The 17,129-nt window shown below is 38.7% G+C and overlaps 1 protein-coding gene and 1 long non-coding RNA gene across 2 annotated transcripts; one reads left to right on the top strand and one right to left on the bottom strand.

Moving 5' to 3' along the window:
* The first annotated feature begins 1,201 nt into the window (after nucleotides 1–1,201).
* LOC116203836 (coatomer subunit delta-like) lies at nucleotides 1,202–9,689 on the top strand. Its single transcript, XM_031535787.1, has 12 exons — nucleotides 1,202–1,360; nucleotides 1,797–1,859; nucleotides 2,405–2,444; nucleotides 3,213–3,436; nucleotides 3,735–3,977; nucleotides 4,154–4,328; nucleotides 4,464–4,768; nucleotides 5,779–5,977; nucleotides 6,056–6,209; nucleotides 8,700–8,762; nucleotides 8,883–8,979; nucleotides 9,299–9,689. The coding sequence occupies exons 2-12, from the start codon at nucleotides 1,857–1,859 to the stop codon at nucleotides 9,386–9,388; spliced, it is 1,593 nt and encodes a 530-aa protein (XP_031391647.1). The 5' UTR covers nucleotides 1,202–1,360; nucleotides 1,797–1,856; the 3' UTR covers nucleotides 9,389–9,689.
* A 1,760-nt stretch (nucleotides 9,690–11,449) lies between these two features.
* Nucleotides 11,450–16,347, bottom strand: LOC116203837. Its single transcript, XR_004156307.1, has 2 exons — nucleotides 14,729–16,347; nucleotides 11,450–12,251 (listed from the first exon to the last, which is right to left on the bottom strand). It is a non-coding gene; the product is annotated as an uncharacterized LOC116203837 (long non-coding RNA).
* Between the last annotated feature and the right edge of the window lie 782 nt (nucleotides 16,348–17,129).

Below are 17,129 nucleotides of genomic sequence, written 5' to 3'. Positions count from 1 at the left end.
ATTCTCCCTCCTAATAAATGCGATTCCTGGGATTTGAACTTGTGTTCTCCTCCTTACGGGGTTGAGCTGCTTACCACTCAACCAACACTTTTGTTGGTATTCAAATAAAATTTTCAATATGTTGATAACACAATGTGACCTAATATACTCAGGAACGAATGTAGTAGGGGGCGCCTAGGGGCAATAGCCTCCCTTGGATTCAAGAAAAACTGCGAATTTCTTATATATGCTAATGACTTTGCCAGATTTTAATATGATACTGTCATATTCCAACCACCACTCCCACTTTACATTTTCATTTACCTTTGCCTTCTCTTCGATTTCGCCTCTCTTTGATTTAATTTTAAGATTCGTGAATATACCCATTATACACGATACCTTTTCGAGGTTTCTTGCTTAATTTCTAGTGATTTAAGATATCTATTTTGAAAGTTACAAGACCGACCAGTCATTTGACCCATAGAAGAAATTAAATTTGTCTATTTTATATAACTTATCGGGATTGATATTAAAAAAGTGATGACATTAGCAGTCGTTGATAATGAAGCAACAAAAAAGGGTCTATTGTTGATGTTACGGGTTCCTTTCTAATCTCGGATCCTCTTCATGAATTATCCCACGTTCCAATTTCCTCAAAAGCACATATTCGAGGGCCATAGTGTTACGCCATTGGGAGATCCCCCAAGGCCACAACTTGTTTTTGAGTGTGTGGCTTGATATGTCACCATTGCGTTAGACTATAAGAACCTTAAGAAAAGCATACAACCGATTTTTACTAGGAAGAACCGACTGGGATGAATTGTGAGGGTCAACAAATTGAATAAGCACCTCAAACGTAATCTCTGAAATCATTTGGCGGTAGCGGGCTATTCGTGTTCGCATAACCTTTTTTATTCTTAGAGGAATGCACTTGCTATTGTACTACATTTTTTGTGTTTGCGTGACTCGGGTGGGTTCATCATTAAGGTTAGTTCATTAACTGTATACATTAGTTTGCCTTGATTTTGGTGCAGTATAATATATCGAGTCATACGAATGGAGGGGCAAAAGGTACGTAGAATGTTATGGGCTGGTTAAGCCCAAAATGTTAAGCCCAAAATAGGTGAGAAAGGGCCCAAAAGCATTGTAGTTTTCCTGGCCCAATCCGATTTACCGAAACGTTTCGCGTTTCATTTCCATCTTCGCCGAAACTTGAATGGGGGATTTCATTTCAGTGACAGAGCCGAGGAAGGAGAGGAGGAAGAACGGCCAGCATCCAATCACTCTCGTATACATTTGCAGAACTTCCGTTCAAGTACTCTGCGGCTTGGCTCTGCTTCTTGAGACTGCGATCGGCATCGCCGTCAAGGATTCAATTCCGGTGATTCACTTCCTCCTCCTTCAGATCCCTCCACTGCGCGAGAGACGATTCTCAAATTGTTCTTGAGTTACTGATTCCGTTTCATTGGTGCCTCGGTTTAGATCTGTTCGGCTTTGTTGATTTTCCCGCTTTTCTTAGCTCAATCATCGTTGATTCAGCGAGTCTCGCGTCTTCTCGTTTATTCCTGATCCGACGAGCTAGATCCGAGTTGCACATTGCAAAGTGCGTTCACGGTTCAGATTCCGACTGGATCTCAATGCGATTAGATGTTCCGATAGCAGACAGAAATTCCCGATGAAGTTGAATTCTTGTTGAGTTGTGGGAACTGGGACTTCTTGTTGTTGGTTGTCTGTATGAATTAAGATCACAACCGAGTCAATCAGATTTACGCATGTATTGTTCTCATCTGACATTACTGGACTTTTGATTGGTGCAGGTCCTTAGCTTCCCTGCTGCCGTTCATTTTTGGTGATTTCACCTCTTTCAGCTAGCGAAGATGGTGAGATTTTATTCCTGTTTCGAATTGAATATAGATCTCGCTGTATCTGAAATATGTGATTTTCTATCTTTCTATTATGGGTACAGACAATTACTAATCCCAATGGATGCCCCATTTATTTCACTATCACTGAGGCTGCTTCTGGGATTTGTGAAAACTTTCAATGTAAAAGATGTTCTAGATGCTGAAGTCCCTGAAGTTTATGCCTTTCTGCAACAATAGAAATGCTTGTTGGATCCTAGTTTTTGAGTGCTTAGGGGCAGTTAGAGAAGTGTATCAAGCCGAGGATCTATTCCTAAGCCCATGAAAAGTTTGTCCGGATGGTGCCATCCCTATGAAATCAATCTTTAACTGACCCTTTCTGGAGCTACGGGAAGTTGTTATTAACTAGCTATAATTATACAGGGTTTTGTTCTCACCCTTAATGATGCAGTGTTGGAGGACAGTGACTCTCCTAATTAATCTGTGAATCTTTGCTTTGTATACAGGTTATGAATGTGCTTATTTGTATATAATTACGAATATTTATCCTACCCTACGTGCAGGTTGTTCTGGCCGCTTCCATAGTCAGCAAGTCTGGAAAAGGTAATTCTATTTTATTACGGACATCCTTTTGTTTTGAACCAGTATAAGCTATTATTGATCTTGGTATGTTTTCATTTGGTAATCGAGTCTCATGTTGTATAAAACATTTCAAATGGAAAATGAAACAAAGCTGAAAGAATGGGCTCTTGGAGTGGACTAGTCCAAGCTTAGTTGATCCAGGTGGTTAAGTAATGGGTGGAGGTTTCCAAGTATTTTCTGGTATTGAGAGTCCCTATAGTTGAATATGTAGATAGCATGACGATATTCTTGAGTCTACAGGATGAGCTTACACTCATACTTTGTCCATTTTGTACAAAACTATGGCAAGTGAAATATTAACGCTCACCAATTTCTGACTATGGACAGATTAATGAAACAATGTTATCAAAGTTGTTTTCTTGAATAACTTGCTCATATTTTTTGTTCTATGATCTTTTTTCTTATGGACATGCCCTTTTGGCTCTCTTTAAACATTTTATTGAAACTGGTTGATAAATGAAACCTCTTTCCAAATTTTGGCCGTGATGAATTGGCTACATGTCTAGTTTCCTTTCTCACTAGTTTTGGTGTAGGTTGTGTTATCTCATTCTTCACTCTGACTGCAAAATTGAATTTGAAAGTCGGTTAGCTGATTTGGTGGGAGGAAACATGATAAACTAGCGATATGCACCCTGTTTGAGGTGTTAAGTTGTGTAGTCATGATTTCCTTTTGTTGTGTTTAATTTATTATGTCTGCCACTATTGATGACTTTCTTCTCCCTCTTGCAGTACTTGTGTCCAGGCAGTTTGTTGATATGTCTCGAATAAGGATTGAAGGATTGCTTGCTGCTTTTCCAAAGTTGGTTGGAACTGGAAAACAGCATACATATGTTGAAACTGAGAATGTGCGATATGTTTACCAACCAATAGAAGCGCTGTACTTGCTGCTTGTGACCAACAAGCAGAGCAATATACTTGAGGATTTGGATACCCTTCGACTTCTCTCCAAGCTTGTATCCTTATTTGCTGGTTTGTGATTGTTCAAGTCTATGTAGCTGTGTTTTGTTGGTATATATTAATTGACTTTTTGCAATTGCTTTTTTACCCTTCTAAATTCTGATCCCTTGAAACTGCGCATCGTCGACTCGATTGTGATCTTTTTAATATGTTGATTACATGCCTAAGGCCCTTTTCTTTCAGATCCTATCTTTTCTATCACTGGCATATTTTCTGATACAACTGCAATTTCCATAAAGACCTTTAACATTGTGATATTAAAAATAAAATTGTTGATTCCTTAAGCAATAATAGGTACCTGAGTATTCTATGTCATTAGATGAGGAGGGAATATGCAGGACAGCTTTCGAGTTGATCTTTGCTTTTGATGAAGTCATTTCCCTTGGGCACAAGGAAAATGTAACTGTTGCCCAAGTCAAGCAATACTGTGAGATGGAGAGCCATGAAGAAAAGTTACACAAGTTAGTTTTGCAGAGTAAGATTAATGAAACGAAGGATGTGATGAAGCGCAAAGCTAGTGAGATCGACAAAAGCAAGGTATATATTTGATTCCTTTAAGAGGCTGTTAATTCATTTTACCAAAGAAGAAAAGAAAAGGCTTTTTGGAATTATTTTCAAGAATTAGTAAAAAGGGGGTTCCCGGATTTCACTTCTTTACATGATCATATGGTGTTTGAACCTGGTTCTCAGTATTTTTTTTTGGGTTCTCCCAGATTGAGAAGTCTAGGGGTGACAGGGGAGGATTTAAGGGTCTGCAAGGTATGGGATCTGGAAGACTTGAGAGTAGCTTTAGTGAGATGAGCATATCTAGCTCTGGAAGTGGTTTTGGAAGTGGTTCTGGATTTGGATTGACTACTGACGTGGATTCGTTTTCAAGCAAGCCCAAAGGTTTGTACCTCTTCATTTTTGTAAACAATTTTCTAAAATATGTGGCAAACTAGTTCCTAAATCTTTTGGTTGATTATTCAAAAGGTTTGCTGTTGATTCATATTTGATCTTTAACTTGATGGTAATTATAAGCAGGCCGTGCACCTTCATCTGCCACTGCTCCTCCCAAAGGTCTTGGCATGCAGCTTGGTAAAACCCAGAAAACAAATCAGTTTTTAGAAAGCTTGAAGGCTGAAGGTGAAGTGATTCTTGAAGATGTGCAGCCAAAGGCAGCCACCTCTAAATCGGCTGCCCCACCTCCAACTGATCCTGTCACTCTTACTGTGGAGGAGAAACTTAATGTCACACTTAAACGAGATGGTGGAGTAAGTAATTTTGATGTTCAAGGCACACTATCACTCCAGATCCTTAACCAAGAGGATGGACTGATCCAAGTTCAGGTACTCCTCCCCCGACTCCCTCTCTCTTTCTTGATGAAAGTTGCTTTTCCAGATGGTTGTGTTGGTGTGTCAGCTACCATTAGCTCTTTCTTTTGTAATTACATGGAACAAAATGTTATGTGGGGTCATGGAGTAGGGCTTAGAGTTAGCTAGTGGAGGGAAGTTCCCCAAGGTCCAGAGGGTGCTGGGTTCAAAATCCATCCCTCATAGACTTCTTGTTAGGAGCAAGTTCTACATTCCTTAAAAAAACTTTTCATGCAATGTCCCCAGACTTCTCATCCTTTCTCTAGATAGATTTGATTTAACGCCATTGAATGCTAGCATATGGGCTGCAATTCATGGACTAAAACCTTTAGGATGAAATAATGGCTTTTATACTGCATGCACCATTTATAGAAATAATGCTTTGGAGCATTGAATGATGTAGAGTTAGACATGTCCGTGCCACTAGTTCTACAATCTGGTTGCAAGTGATATCTCCTTATATATACTGATGAAAATTTCTGTCAAATCACAAGCAAGTGAAAGACATGGTTATAAGTTTCTGTCAAAAGGTCGTGGTTTAGAAAATCTACTAGTGCAAGCGTTAGCTTCACCATATTTTTACCCATTCTTTTGCGTGGAAACTCCACGTATGCATTGTCTTTGACTGAAGAGCATTTCTATGAGATTATAGTGAATACAGATTCATATACTGTAAATATGTGGCTCCAATCTCATGATTCCATTTTTATCATATTATATAGTAATAAGAAATCTACCCTCAAATCGCTTCATCATTATTTGCGGCTATTCACCTAGATGATGAGTGGCAAATTTTCTTGCTCCTCCTTGGCTGTCCTTTCTTTAAATCCCATTATGTATTTGTTCTTGGTGGTATGAAGTTTGGGCTTTCATAGACAAGTGTACTTTTTAATTAAATTGCTGTGATTTGCCCCCTAGAAATTCAAATACTGTGGATCTTGCTTTCCTCATTTTGCTTATTTGTGTTTGGTTTTTTCTATTCCCAGGTTGAAACTGGGGGTAATCCAGGCATCCTTTTCAAGACACACCCTAACATCAACAAAGAGCTCTTCTCAAATGAAAATATTCTTGGCCTGAAAGATCCTAATAGGCCTTTTCCCACTGGCCAAGCTGGTGATGTAGCAGGTGTTGGTCTTTTAAGGTGGAGAATGCAAAGCGTTGATGAGTCAATGGTGCCCCTGACAAGTAGGTCAAAGTGTTTAGCTGCTTTATCTGATCCCTTTTATATGTTAATGATGTTAATGGGTAATGTCACTGATGCAGTCAATTGCTGGCCTTCCGTGTCTGGAAATGAAACCTATGTCAGTATTGAATATGAAGCCTCAACAATGTTTGATCTAAGAAATGTTGTGATCTCAGTACCACTTCCTGCTCTTCGTGAAGCACCAAATGTGAGACAGATTGATGGAGAATGGAGGTCAGTTCTTTTGATTATCTTGTGGCTAGATTTTCTCTCTTTTTGTTATTTCAGCCACATGGATATACTTGTACATATTATGGAATGCAGAACTTTAATGCTACTGTAGATTCAGATATGAATTGACAATAATGATTTTTAAAAAGAAATTACCATGGCACTAAGATAGGTTGATAAACGGTATGACTGGACTAGTGTCAGATTGTTGAAATTTTTCTGGAAGTACATTCTTTTGAATATCTAAAATTGGTTGATGAGTTAGATGGGTTGAAAACACGTTATTCTTAAGACCATGAATGGATCAACTACATAATCCCTTGTTAGATCCTTTAGCGACTGGAATTCAGCTTTAACCATCATACAAAAAGTTAGTTTTATCTGAGAAGAGAATTTTGAGGTTGAGAAGTAAAGAAGATGACGGCAAAAGACTAGTAATGAAGTGGCAGTTGTGGGCTTGTAGGGTTACTACAATAAGAGTTTATGTGATTTAATTCCCTTGTATACTCCTTGAGCAATTTCCGACAATTCTAACCCCACTATGTGGGATAGGGTGAAGTATACAGAAAGTCTAACTGTTGTAACACGATAGAAGTTAAAACCACATGCACTTCAAAAGGATGAACCATTTTGGTCAAGGGTATTATTTGTACATATATAATATTAATAAATACAATTATATTTGGAATAATATCTGAAATTTTTTATTTTCTTTTGAATAATAGATACATTTGGAACCGTTCAGACACCAGAATCATTGACCCATGAACCCATGCCTTACCTGCATTTACATCTTATATCTTGTTCTAAAATATTCGTGTACCTCAGATAAAAGAACATATATGTTCTACTTGTAGATAATGTTCAAGCAATTTAACGTAATCCTCCTGTGGATTTTCCTTCTAGTTGTATGCAAACTCTGTTGGAGCCAAGTGAGATTTGATTACATGATGTTTGGGAGTTTTTCAGGGAGGAAGAGGATAGGAGAGGGGAGGAGAGGGGAGGAGAGGGAAGGGAAGGAGAGGAATTGGAGGAGAATAGGGTTCTTGATTTAGAGAAATTTTAGGGAGGGAGAGGAGGGAAAGGAGAGAAAATAAGGTAATCATATGTTGTTGGACAATTATGTCCTTATTAATTTCAAATTACAGTACTGATTCTAGTTTGATACTATTAAGGTGCTTTACGTTCAAATAGTAACTGGCCACTCTATCGCTGCATCATCGTATTTTTTCCAATTATATAAATTTAGCTTTTTTCCCTATTATATATACAATTAAAAAAAAGGTTCTTATAAAAAGTGAAATTAACAACATGACCATCAGAGACTTAGTGCTACATGTGGAAGAATATTTTTGCTGATCTGGCCAAATTGATGGTAACAAAAATTATTAGCAAAAAAAGAATGCTGCTTTTGCTAATGAAAGTCCTTTTCTAATGAAAAGAAAATCAAGAAAATATGGTCTCTTTAAGAAATTATCTGTTCTGTAACATGAAAATGGAACTTGATTCTCGTTACAGAAAAAATCACAAAGTTATGATAATATATTTTCAAATAATCACATTTACTGAAATTGGAAATTAAAATATTTTTGAAATAATTATTTTAAGATAATAGTAGTTGACTAACAAACTGTTACTGCTCTTACTGATCTGAGTAAAAGAAGAGGGGAAAAAAAAAGATGCTCCTGCTAACATTAGTGAACAACATTATTTTGTTATTTTTCTGTATGTAAGGGTTAGAATCGTCAAATGAAAATTTTATATATTTCAACATCTCTATCCTTCCAAATTCCCCCAGATTGGATTGACATAATATGTCTATTTGCTCTCCCTCTATCTCCCTTCATCTCTCTCCCCCTCCAAAACTTAACTCCTGTTAAATGGCTTTCCCTCGCCCTCCAAATCCCTCCATTTCCACTCTCCCAAACACACATTTATGGCTTAGACAGCAATTTTGTGATAGTAAGAAAATGGGATAGTTCTCTGATTGATATTAGTTGCAATCGCAGAAATGGAATTGCTTTTTTATTGTGCATTTATATCTTACCAAAGAATGGGTGCATGTCATTTTGTTTGTTTCACGGCAAAACTTCTCCATAAGCACTGACCACATGTACTGCAAGGCTTTACTGCTTGTACTCATTCTTTTGGAGGCAGGTTCTCCCTGTTCTTTTAAGAATAATTGATGCTTGACCATTCATTAGATTTAAACAAGTTCTATGTCCTCAACCATTATATGCTGGGCCTAGGTTTGCCTTTGTGAAACTGAACACTTTCTGGCTATTTGCACATGGGTTTTAGCTAATTGTACCATCTTTATGATGTCTTCTCCACCTTTTGTTTCATATGAGGGTTAATCATAAAGACCTTTGGTTCTCTTCCTTCAAATTTTACTTATAATTAACAAGTCTGTCACATATATATAATATTCATCATACTTTCGTCCCGCTTAGCATTTCCACTTGGCTAAGATACTTTCTTGGTTGTGTGCAGATATGACTCCAGGAATTCCATCTTGGAGTGGTCGATACTTCTCATTGACAATTCAAATCGCAGGTACAAGTGACCGCAACTACTAATACTGCTTTCGCTTCTATCTCGTATGCACCAGGTTACACTACTCTTATTCATGGTCTTACCATAATTTCCTAAATATTAATTTTTCATTTTTGGCAGTGGATCGATGGAGTTCGTTGTTCCTCCAGCAGATTCTTCAGCATTTTTCCCAATATCAGTGCAGTTTGCAGCTACCAGTACTTTCAGTGACCTAAAGGTGTGTTGTATATCCATTCTACTCTTCCCAGTCTTGCATTAGAGTCTGTTAAGATCCCTTACTTTGTCTTCATCAGAATTATTCGGCAAAAGAAATCAAGATATTTATTTTTCCTTGTGTATCGTGGCTCCTTCCTTCTTGATGAGTTCTGAATTAGAATGACCGAGACGATGTCACTGCTAGAGTATAAAAACTAACATACCCCAATGCAGTCGAAACCTCAGTTGCCACTATTTTTCATTTCTAGACGTTTATTAAGTTTTTGCCGAGTGAGAGGCCCTTATAAGCTGCAAGTGATATATTCCTTTTTTCTTGGCAGGTTGTGAACATCTTGCCTCTGAGAGGTGGACCTCCTCCCAAGTTTTCTCAAAGGACTCACCTGATTGCGGACAATTACCAAGTGGTTTGAGTGTGAAGATACATTCAGTTGCAACTGAGATGCTTTTGCACAATTACTCTTTGTTTGCCTTTTTATTAAACAAAAAACCGTAAATTTTCAGTTACTTGAGCAATCTCTATAGTGCTGGATCCCCTGAACCAACATCTTCTTGAATGTCAATTGGGTGGTGAGTTTAATGTTTTGTAGATCTTATATTTAGCTTGTATGCGCTGTTTATGTCTTTTCTTTTGGTGAATCTAATATTGTATGGTGACACTGTTATGCCATATATACGATGACTGGGAACTAAAAACTTGGCCTGTGGTCTTCCTAGGAACAATGGTCAGATATGCTATTTCATCATGTAGAGTGGAGTTGATATAAAACTATACTTTTCTACTATGGGGTATGTGATGCTTTGCAAATACACATTGTTTGGAGGAACGAATTTGATTGAGATCGGTTCCATTGCAGTAATATGAACATGATACAACCCACAATCGAATAATGGCTGGATGGTGGTGGCTGTCTTGGTGTTGCTGCGATATGATTCAACCCGTGATCTAGGGAAGAATTTTCCCCGAGTGCAGAATGTATAGTAAGATCATAGTCTTCTGTTCATTCTGCCATCAGACTTGACAGACCACAGAGCTGCTTTGATCCCATCCGCTGTGGTTTGCTTGCTTGCACAAACTCTTCATTGAATTCAGAGGAATCTCTGCGCTTCAGAATTCTCTGTAAATTCTGTGAAAGTACTGCTTCAATGTTAGGTCAGAGTGATCCAAAAGCTCAAGCCAATAGCCCTCTGGATAACAGAAACAAGACCATTTATCATGTACCCCATATTTATGTTTGAAGGCATCACGGTTAAAACACCCTTTCTGTACCTCTTGATCTTGAAAGCAGGATGGCCATCTTAGGCTCAGGTTAGGTTATGATTCGAAGTTTCAACTCAGGTTCTTGGTCTATCAAGTATGATGGCAGAATGAACAGAAGACTACAATCTTACTATACATTATGCACTCGGGGGAAATTCTTCCCTAGACAACGGGTTGAATCGTATCCCAGCGACACCAAGACAGCCACGACCAGAGAAAAGGTGGCCATCCTGCTTTCAAGATCAAGAGGGACAGAAAAGGTGTTTAAGTGTGATGCCTTTAAACATAAATATGGGGGACATGATAAATGGTCCTGCTTCTGTTATCTAGAGAGCTGTTGGCTTGAGTTTTTGGATCACTCCGACCTAACAATGCAGCAGGTTTTTTACGGAATTTACAGAGAATTTGAAGTGCATAGATTCCCCTGAATTCGACAAAAGAGTTCGTATAAGCAAGCAAACCCCAGCGGATGAGATCAAAGCAGCTCTTTGGTCTACGGATGGAGGCAAGGCGGCAATATGCTGATGGGTATAATTTTGGGCTTCCTCGAGGGAGCATGAGACGTGGTATGGCTTTTCCGGTTTCTGGTTTCTTTTCCATCCGAGCTCTTCCTTGGCGAAGTCAATAGTACTTCTTTCACACTCTTGTCCAAAGGTTCTAAACCCTTCACATAGGACAATACTCGGACAAATTTCTCGCTGCGATGTCATTGAATCTAGCCATACTGCCTAACAGACTGGAAGTCCACACTGCCTCACTTTTATCTCCGGTATGTGGAGGTAGGAGTGTAAGCTATATATCCTTACTGATCAGGCAGTGAGGGACTTTATGAGAAATGGAGCCCATGTGTGCAACTAAGGCAGACATAATTAAGGCGTTTTATTCTCAATGTGCGATGTGCAGTTTGTCTCTCATGAGCAGTTTACTAAATCGACTGTTGCTTGTATTACTGTTGACTTAAAAATCCGTGACTCGGGGTCAGGTGTTGCAGGCGTGCCAAAGACTAAAGTCCCGACATACAGGAGATCTGGACCCATTTTTTTTTATCCTTTGATAAAAAGATTCATTCGAAAGTGGTTGTGCGCAAATCTTACTTCTAATCAAACGAAAGTGATTGGTTCTATGCCTTGCTCTGAAAAAGGACATAGAAATTTCTTGAAAATTTAAATAAAACGCGGGAAATCAATTGAATGCAAAAACACGAGCTGGCAAGGAATTAAATGAAACGAGCTTTATTCAGTAGCAATGAGTACTTACAAGGACTGTTACTTGTCGGAACATGGCAAATATAGACAAACTGTTTGCCGGAACACAAATAAACGAAATAACTGCTTGTCGGAACACCTAAAAAAGAAAAAAGAAAAAAAACAAACTAAACAACTGGAAAAGAAAGTGCCAGAAGGAGAGAGTGCTGCTGAAGAATGTAAGCCGAGCAAGTTGTCTGCTGTGTGTCGTTGGTTGAGTGTGTCTTCCTATTTATAGAGTTGGCCTCCTTGCGAAGCAAGTACTTCAACTGACCTCTCCAACGATCTCCACATGATGCTCTTTAGTTCCCATTCTTATGGCCAAAGTTTCAGCAAAGGTTGTTGCTTTCTTTGAGTCGCAAGTTCACATGTGAAAAATATGGTTTTGTCCTCTACATCGTCTTCCCTTATCCAAATAATCAGACGCACAAATCCTCCCACATACGGGCCTGCAGGACTCCTTGTTTGGGCCTCCAAATAATGCTAAAAACATTCGACCCAAATTTACAATGGGTCCAGACCCAATTGCGTCAATTTCGGCCAGCACTTGATGACTCATTTCGGAAATTCCGAAAATATGCTGTCTAACAATTACAGAGCCAAGATTTCCACCTTCATGGATAGAAGACCTAAGAGTTACATCAAAGGGGGCCAATGCGCTGAGATTGAAACCCTTCTACGAAACTACTTGATGAAGCAGGAAGTCGAGGAAACGACTTTAAACAAATGCACTGCTTGGGAGGCAACCCATGGATGAGCATTTATATCCCTCTATCATGCAAAAGGAGGAAATCACCCAAAAGCATAAAAGAAACGAACAGAAATAACATGAAAAAAAAAAATGCATTGCTTTAAAGGTCCAAGAAGAACATGGGTTGAGTTTAAAAAGAATATATGAATAGATTAATCAAATTTTCCAAATGTGAAAGGAAAGTGAACTAAATTGAAAAAAAAAAGAAATGAAAGGAAAAAGAAAAACAACAGAAGAAAAAAGTGATAGCAAAGAAAAAGATGTATAGGCACTCGAGACTCGTGTTTAAATGAGGGTGTAGTATATGAAGATGAGTGTTTGAGATTTGTTTGAGTTTTTTTTTAAAAAAAGATGGGTTTAAGCCTTTGTGAGGGTTCATAGTTTGAGAATGGAGGTTTGTGCTATTATCGGTGTTATCCTCGTGTTTATTTGGGTTACAATAATCTGGGTTTAGCCACTTTTCTCCCCACATAAAATCTAGCCGCATTACAACCAAATGAAACGTCCTTCTAATTCATGTTGGCATTTTAGCTGAGTATTAAAGATGAGTGATAGTGCATATTCATGGAATTGAATTGAATGCATATACATAGCCTAAACACTAGAGAGTTGAATGTAAACATTTATCCTTTTGAGGATTTATTGTATGGGTATATTACACCATATAGCTTAACGTTGACAGATATTCTTAGATCTATCCCAACATCGATTTTTTACTTGAGATATCCCAACGTTGCTAATTTGATGTCACAATCTAGCCCCAGGGATAGTTGGTGAAACAAAAATAGTAATATTGGGATACCTCAGACAAAAAAACGACGTTGGAATATATCGAAAAATATATGTCAACGTTAGGTTATATAGTGCAATAAACCCTTATTGTATTCACATGTTAGGCTACTTGTGGAGAATATCATATTGACTCTCTTGAGTTCGTATGGAGGAAATTTATTCATAATAACTCTATATTCTTGGATGGCTTAATTTTACTCCTCATTTATGATATGTGTTGCTCTTAAATGTACATGGAGATATATAATTTTCCGTTTTAGTTTTGTTTGAGGACGACTAAAGGATAAGTGTGGGAAAATTCGGTAAGTGTAATAATGATCATATATTTATTGTCCCGACTTATATCTCTTGTTGAGTTTTATTTCACTTTCAGTTATGTTTTGTCTTATTTTGGGTTTTCCATATATTTATAATGTGTTTGGTGTAATCAGGTGTTTGCTGGAAGGAAAGTTTCGGAATATCTTGCATATCCAGCAGATTTGGATGAAGAATGGAAGGTGGACAACTCTTAATTACCGGAGATAATATGCCATGGTTATGTGAAGAAGGAAAGAAACTTCTGCATATGAGGAAGGTCAATTGTGATTAATTGCATGCTAGAAAAGAAGGAATGTATTAGACTTTCCGAGGTTGCTCACTTGACATAAAGAGAGTCTCTTCTACACACAAGTGGAGAAGGGGAGAAAGAAGAAAAATTCAGAGCTATTGATGTTGGTGCTTTTCCGAGGTCAAATCAGAGTTGACGAGAGTCGCAACTTGAGCTTTCGAGTCTAGATTGCCACCAACGAAGGAGCAATCATGAGTTTTTCTGTGTTCTTGTTTTCTTTATCTTTTGATTCAAGAACCATGATGGAGTAATTCGTTTATATAGTAGAAGGAGGAATGGAACCATGAATTTACGATTATGAAACTCGATTCTTATGCTTAATAGAATTCTAATTTGCTAATCTTTAATATTCATGATTGATCAATATTTGCATGTTTATGATTTCGAGTTTAGTTGTATAGGAGTCTAACTATTTAGCTTTGCTTGATGTCTAGTGCTAGCTAACACTTCTAAGTCCGTAATTGCTTAGATGAATTAGTAGTAGTAGCAAATAATAGAGATATGGATGGTCAAGTTTGTATTCCTTATTATGGTGATTCATGATCTAGGTTTTATAAGTTGCGTGAAGTATGTTTATTGCCTAGGTTGATGATGTCTTTCTAGTCTTTATTGTTGCCACCGAATCAAATCTTGCAAGCGTTCAGGGGTTGATTTAATGGTTAGGGTTTGATTGAAGGGTTAACTGGATTAAATTATTAGTTAACAAGAAACACTCCAAACACACAAATCATGGGAATGCAAAAACCACATCGATGTTTAAATTACTGATTTTACGCTCGAATGATGAGTTAAGCCTGTTTTGATGCTTTTAGTGGATTTTACTCCTTAAAGCCAAGTGAGCACGAAATTCAATTCACATGATTTTATTTCCATTTCATACAACCGATCTTAAGGCTGATACTTTTAGATATTCAAATTTGAGCTCGTGTCGGTTCTTATCATCGCATATCTCGGTTTTAAAGAGTCGAGTTCATATTAACAAACCGATTCGTGCTAATTTCAATCAAAACACCCGTTTCACATCAACATTATTCACATAGTCATCGAATCAACCGATGAATAGGCCCTAATCATGCTACTAAGATCGAGTTATTATACCTTTCCTGGAGCAAGTGTCGAGAGGACTACGTGGAGCTTCGGGAATCCACAAAACCGAACCTCAAGAGAAACAGACTAGTCACCACAGCCTCGAGGAGGGACAGTAGCAACAGAGTTCGAAGGAGCTCGGGAAAAGCCTGCAAAAGAAAGGAAAAAAATGACAGAACAACAGCAGATAATGGCAGCCAGAGCAGAGAACGGGAGGAAGAGAGGGAGCTCAAGACTTAGCTCAACTCTAGGAGATGCGGGGAAGCTCGAGGAGGGTGTGCATCACAGCAGCGGTAGCAATGAGCAATCTCAGGTAAGTGTTGGACAGCTCCAACGACTGAAGACGAGCAATGGTGGCAGCTCAACGGGTACAAGGGAGGAGCAACAACAGTTACAACTTGAAAAAGAAGAGGAGAGCAGTAGTAGCAACTCTCTGTCCTGTGTGAACTCCGGAGTTAAGAGGGGGAGGGAGAGAGAGAGAGTTCGAGAGAGGGCAGTAGAACTGATGGAGGAAAAAGCAGCTCTATTCAGGGAAAAAAAAAAGGGGAAAAAGAAAGGGGGACGGTGACAGAATGGCTAGAGGGAGAGGAAATGCCCGAGAATGAGAGAAGAAGGGGTGAGGGTGGAGATTGAGCTGGTGAAGTTGATGGTGGACCGTGATGGTCTGTTCTCTGTAGCCGATAGGGACAGAAAAGCTAATGAGGATCGATCGTGCTGTGGGCAGACGGTGATGATGACGATCAAGTTCAGGAGACGATAATGGCTGTGGTCAGCATGGAATGGTGAACGTGAGGGCTATGGAGTGAGTTGAGCAGTGTCTTGGTCGAGGGAAGAGGAGTTAGAGAGGGGACTGGAGTTGCGGGGTGATGGACTGAGAGATAAAGAGTGTTGAAGTCGATGGAGATGAGTTGTGCATGGTTGTGTATGTCTGTGTTGCAGCCGAAAGAAAAGAGAGGGAGAGAGTCCCCGAGCTGAGGGATGGAAGATTAATGGTCAGGGTGCTCTGCCATGGCGATTTGTGGGGTGTAATGGACTGAAAATAACCGAGGAAAGGTGGTGGTGATTCAAGGAGGTGTCAGGGACGCGAGGAATGAAGAAGGTGGCTGAGGGAGGGAAGGTGATCAATGGTCCTCTGGTGTCTGGTGATCCGATTATGGTTACTGCGGAAGAAAAAAACCAGACGGAAAGAAAAGGAAAGGAAAAAGAAGAGGAATGGGAAGGTGATGGTGATGGATTGCAGAGCTGCAGGGAGTTGCCGTGCAGATGGAAGAAGGGTTGCAGAAGAGCTGGTCGTTGCAGAGGCTGGCTCAACAGAATAGCAGTTTGCAGGGAATGGGCTCAGCAGACCTTGGGCAGCTGTCGAGAAGAGGAAAGGTTGATGGAGATGGGAGTTGTCATTAGTTGATGCTGATCGAAATCATAGACGCGGGAGCCTCTAGAAGATGCAGGCTCAGGGAAACAAAACAAAAACATTTGTCCACTTGCCCACTTAGGGCGACCCCTATGCCACCAATTCTTCTTCCTTTTTTTTTTTTTTTCCTTTTTTTCTATTTACTCGCACAACGTCTCTTAGGCGAAATTAATTTCTCGGGATTCGTCGACATTTTTAAAATGAAAGCTTCAAAATTGGAAATTTCAAAAAATAATCTGCTCTATGAGAATTCAAATTTGCATTGGCAAAGATCGAATTTCGATAAAAATCAACATCGAATCTTCGCCACGCCTCCATTGTAATTGCTCGATTATTTTCAAATTTCTCGTTTTTTCAATCAGATGTCTGAAAAATAATCCGAGACCACCGCTATGTTCAGAAAAATTCGATGATTGATATTATGCAGAGAAATATATTTTTTTGTCCCGAATATTGTTCCAAATTTGAAAATGAAAATTAATACACGTAGGGCTTGAAATTCTCATTTTTCCAATCATGCATCCAAAAAATAATCTAGGACCACCATTGTGTTCAGAAAAATTAAATGATCGATATCATGTGGAAAAAAAAATATTTTTTTCCCCGATTATTGTTCTGAATTTTCGAAAAATCAAAATTAATACGCTTAAGGCTTGAAATTCCCGCCTTTTCAATAGGGTATTAGAAAAATGATCCAGAGTCACTACTGCGCTTAGAAAAAATTTGAGAATCAATATTACACAGAAAATATATTTTTCGATCCCAATTTTTTGTTTCGGAATTTGAAAATCGAACTTGATGCACGTAAAATTCGAAAATGTCCCGTAGAGTATTTTTTTCTCAAAATATAAAATTAGAGTTAAATTGAAGAGATGCCTCGAGTTTGGAAGCAATTAATGTATCGACGGTCCTAGATTGCCAGTGGACCAAAACTGAGTGCTGACACCCTGGAGACAAACGAATCTCGCCTGGACACTATCAAAATGAGCAGAGGGGCTGCCA

Source organism: Punica granatum, chromosome 4 (genome assembly GCF_007655135.1).
Source record: "Punica granatum isolate Tunisia-2019 chromosome 4, ASM765513v2, whole genome shotgun sequence".
Lineage (NCBI taxonomy): Eukaryota > Viridiplantae > Streptophyta > Magnoliopsida > Myrtales > Lythraceae > Punica > Punica granatum.
The sequence above is the reverse complement of the archived record's forward strand: the minus strand, read 5'-3'. Positions and strand labels throughout refer to the sequence as shown.

Excerpts from the sequence above, each read along its gene's own strand:
- LOC116203836 (XM_031535787.1), top strand. Across the intron at positions 2,445-3,212 it reads AGTCAGCAAGTCTGGAAAAG|TACTTGTGTCCAGGCAGTTT; the intron begins GTAATTCTATTT and ends TCCCTCTTGCAG. Across the intron at positions 8,980-9,298 it reads GTACTTTCAGTGACCTAAAG|GTTGTGAACATCTTGCCTCT; the intron begins GTGTGTTGTATA and ends TTTTCTTGGCAG.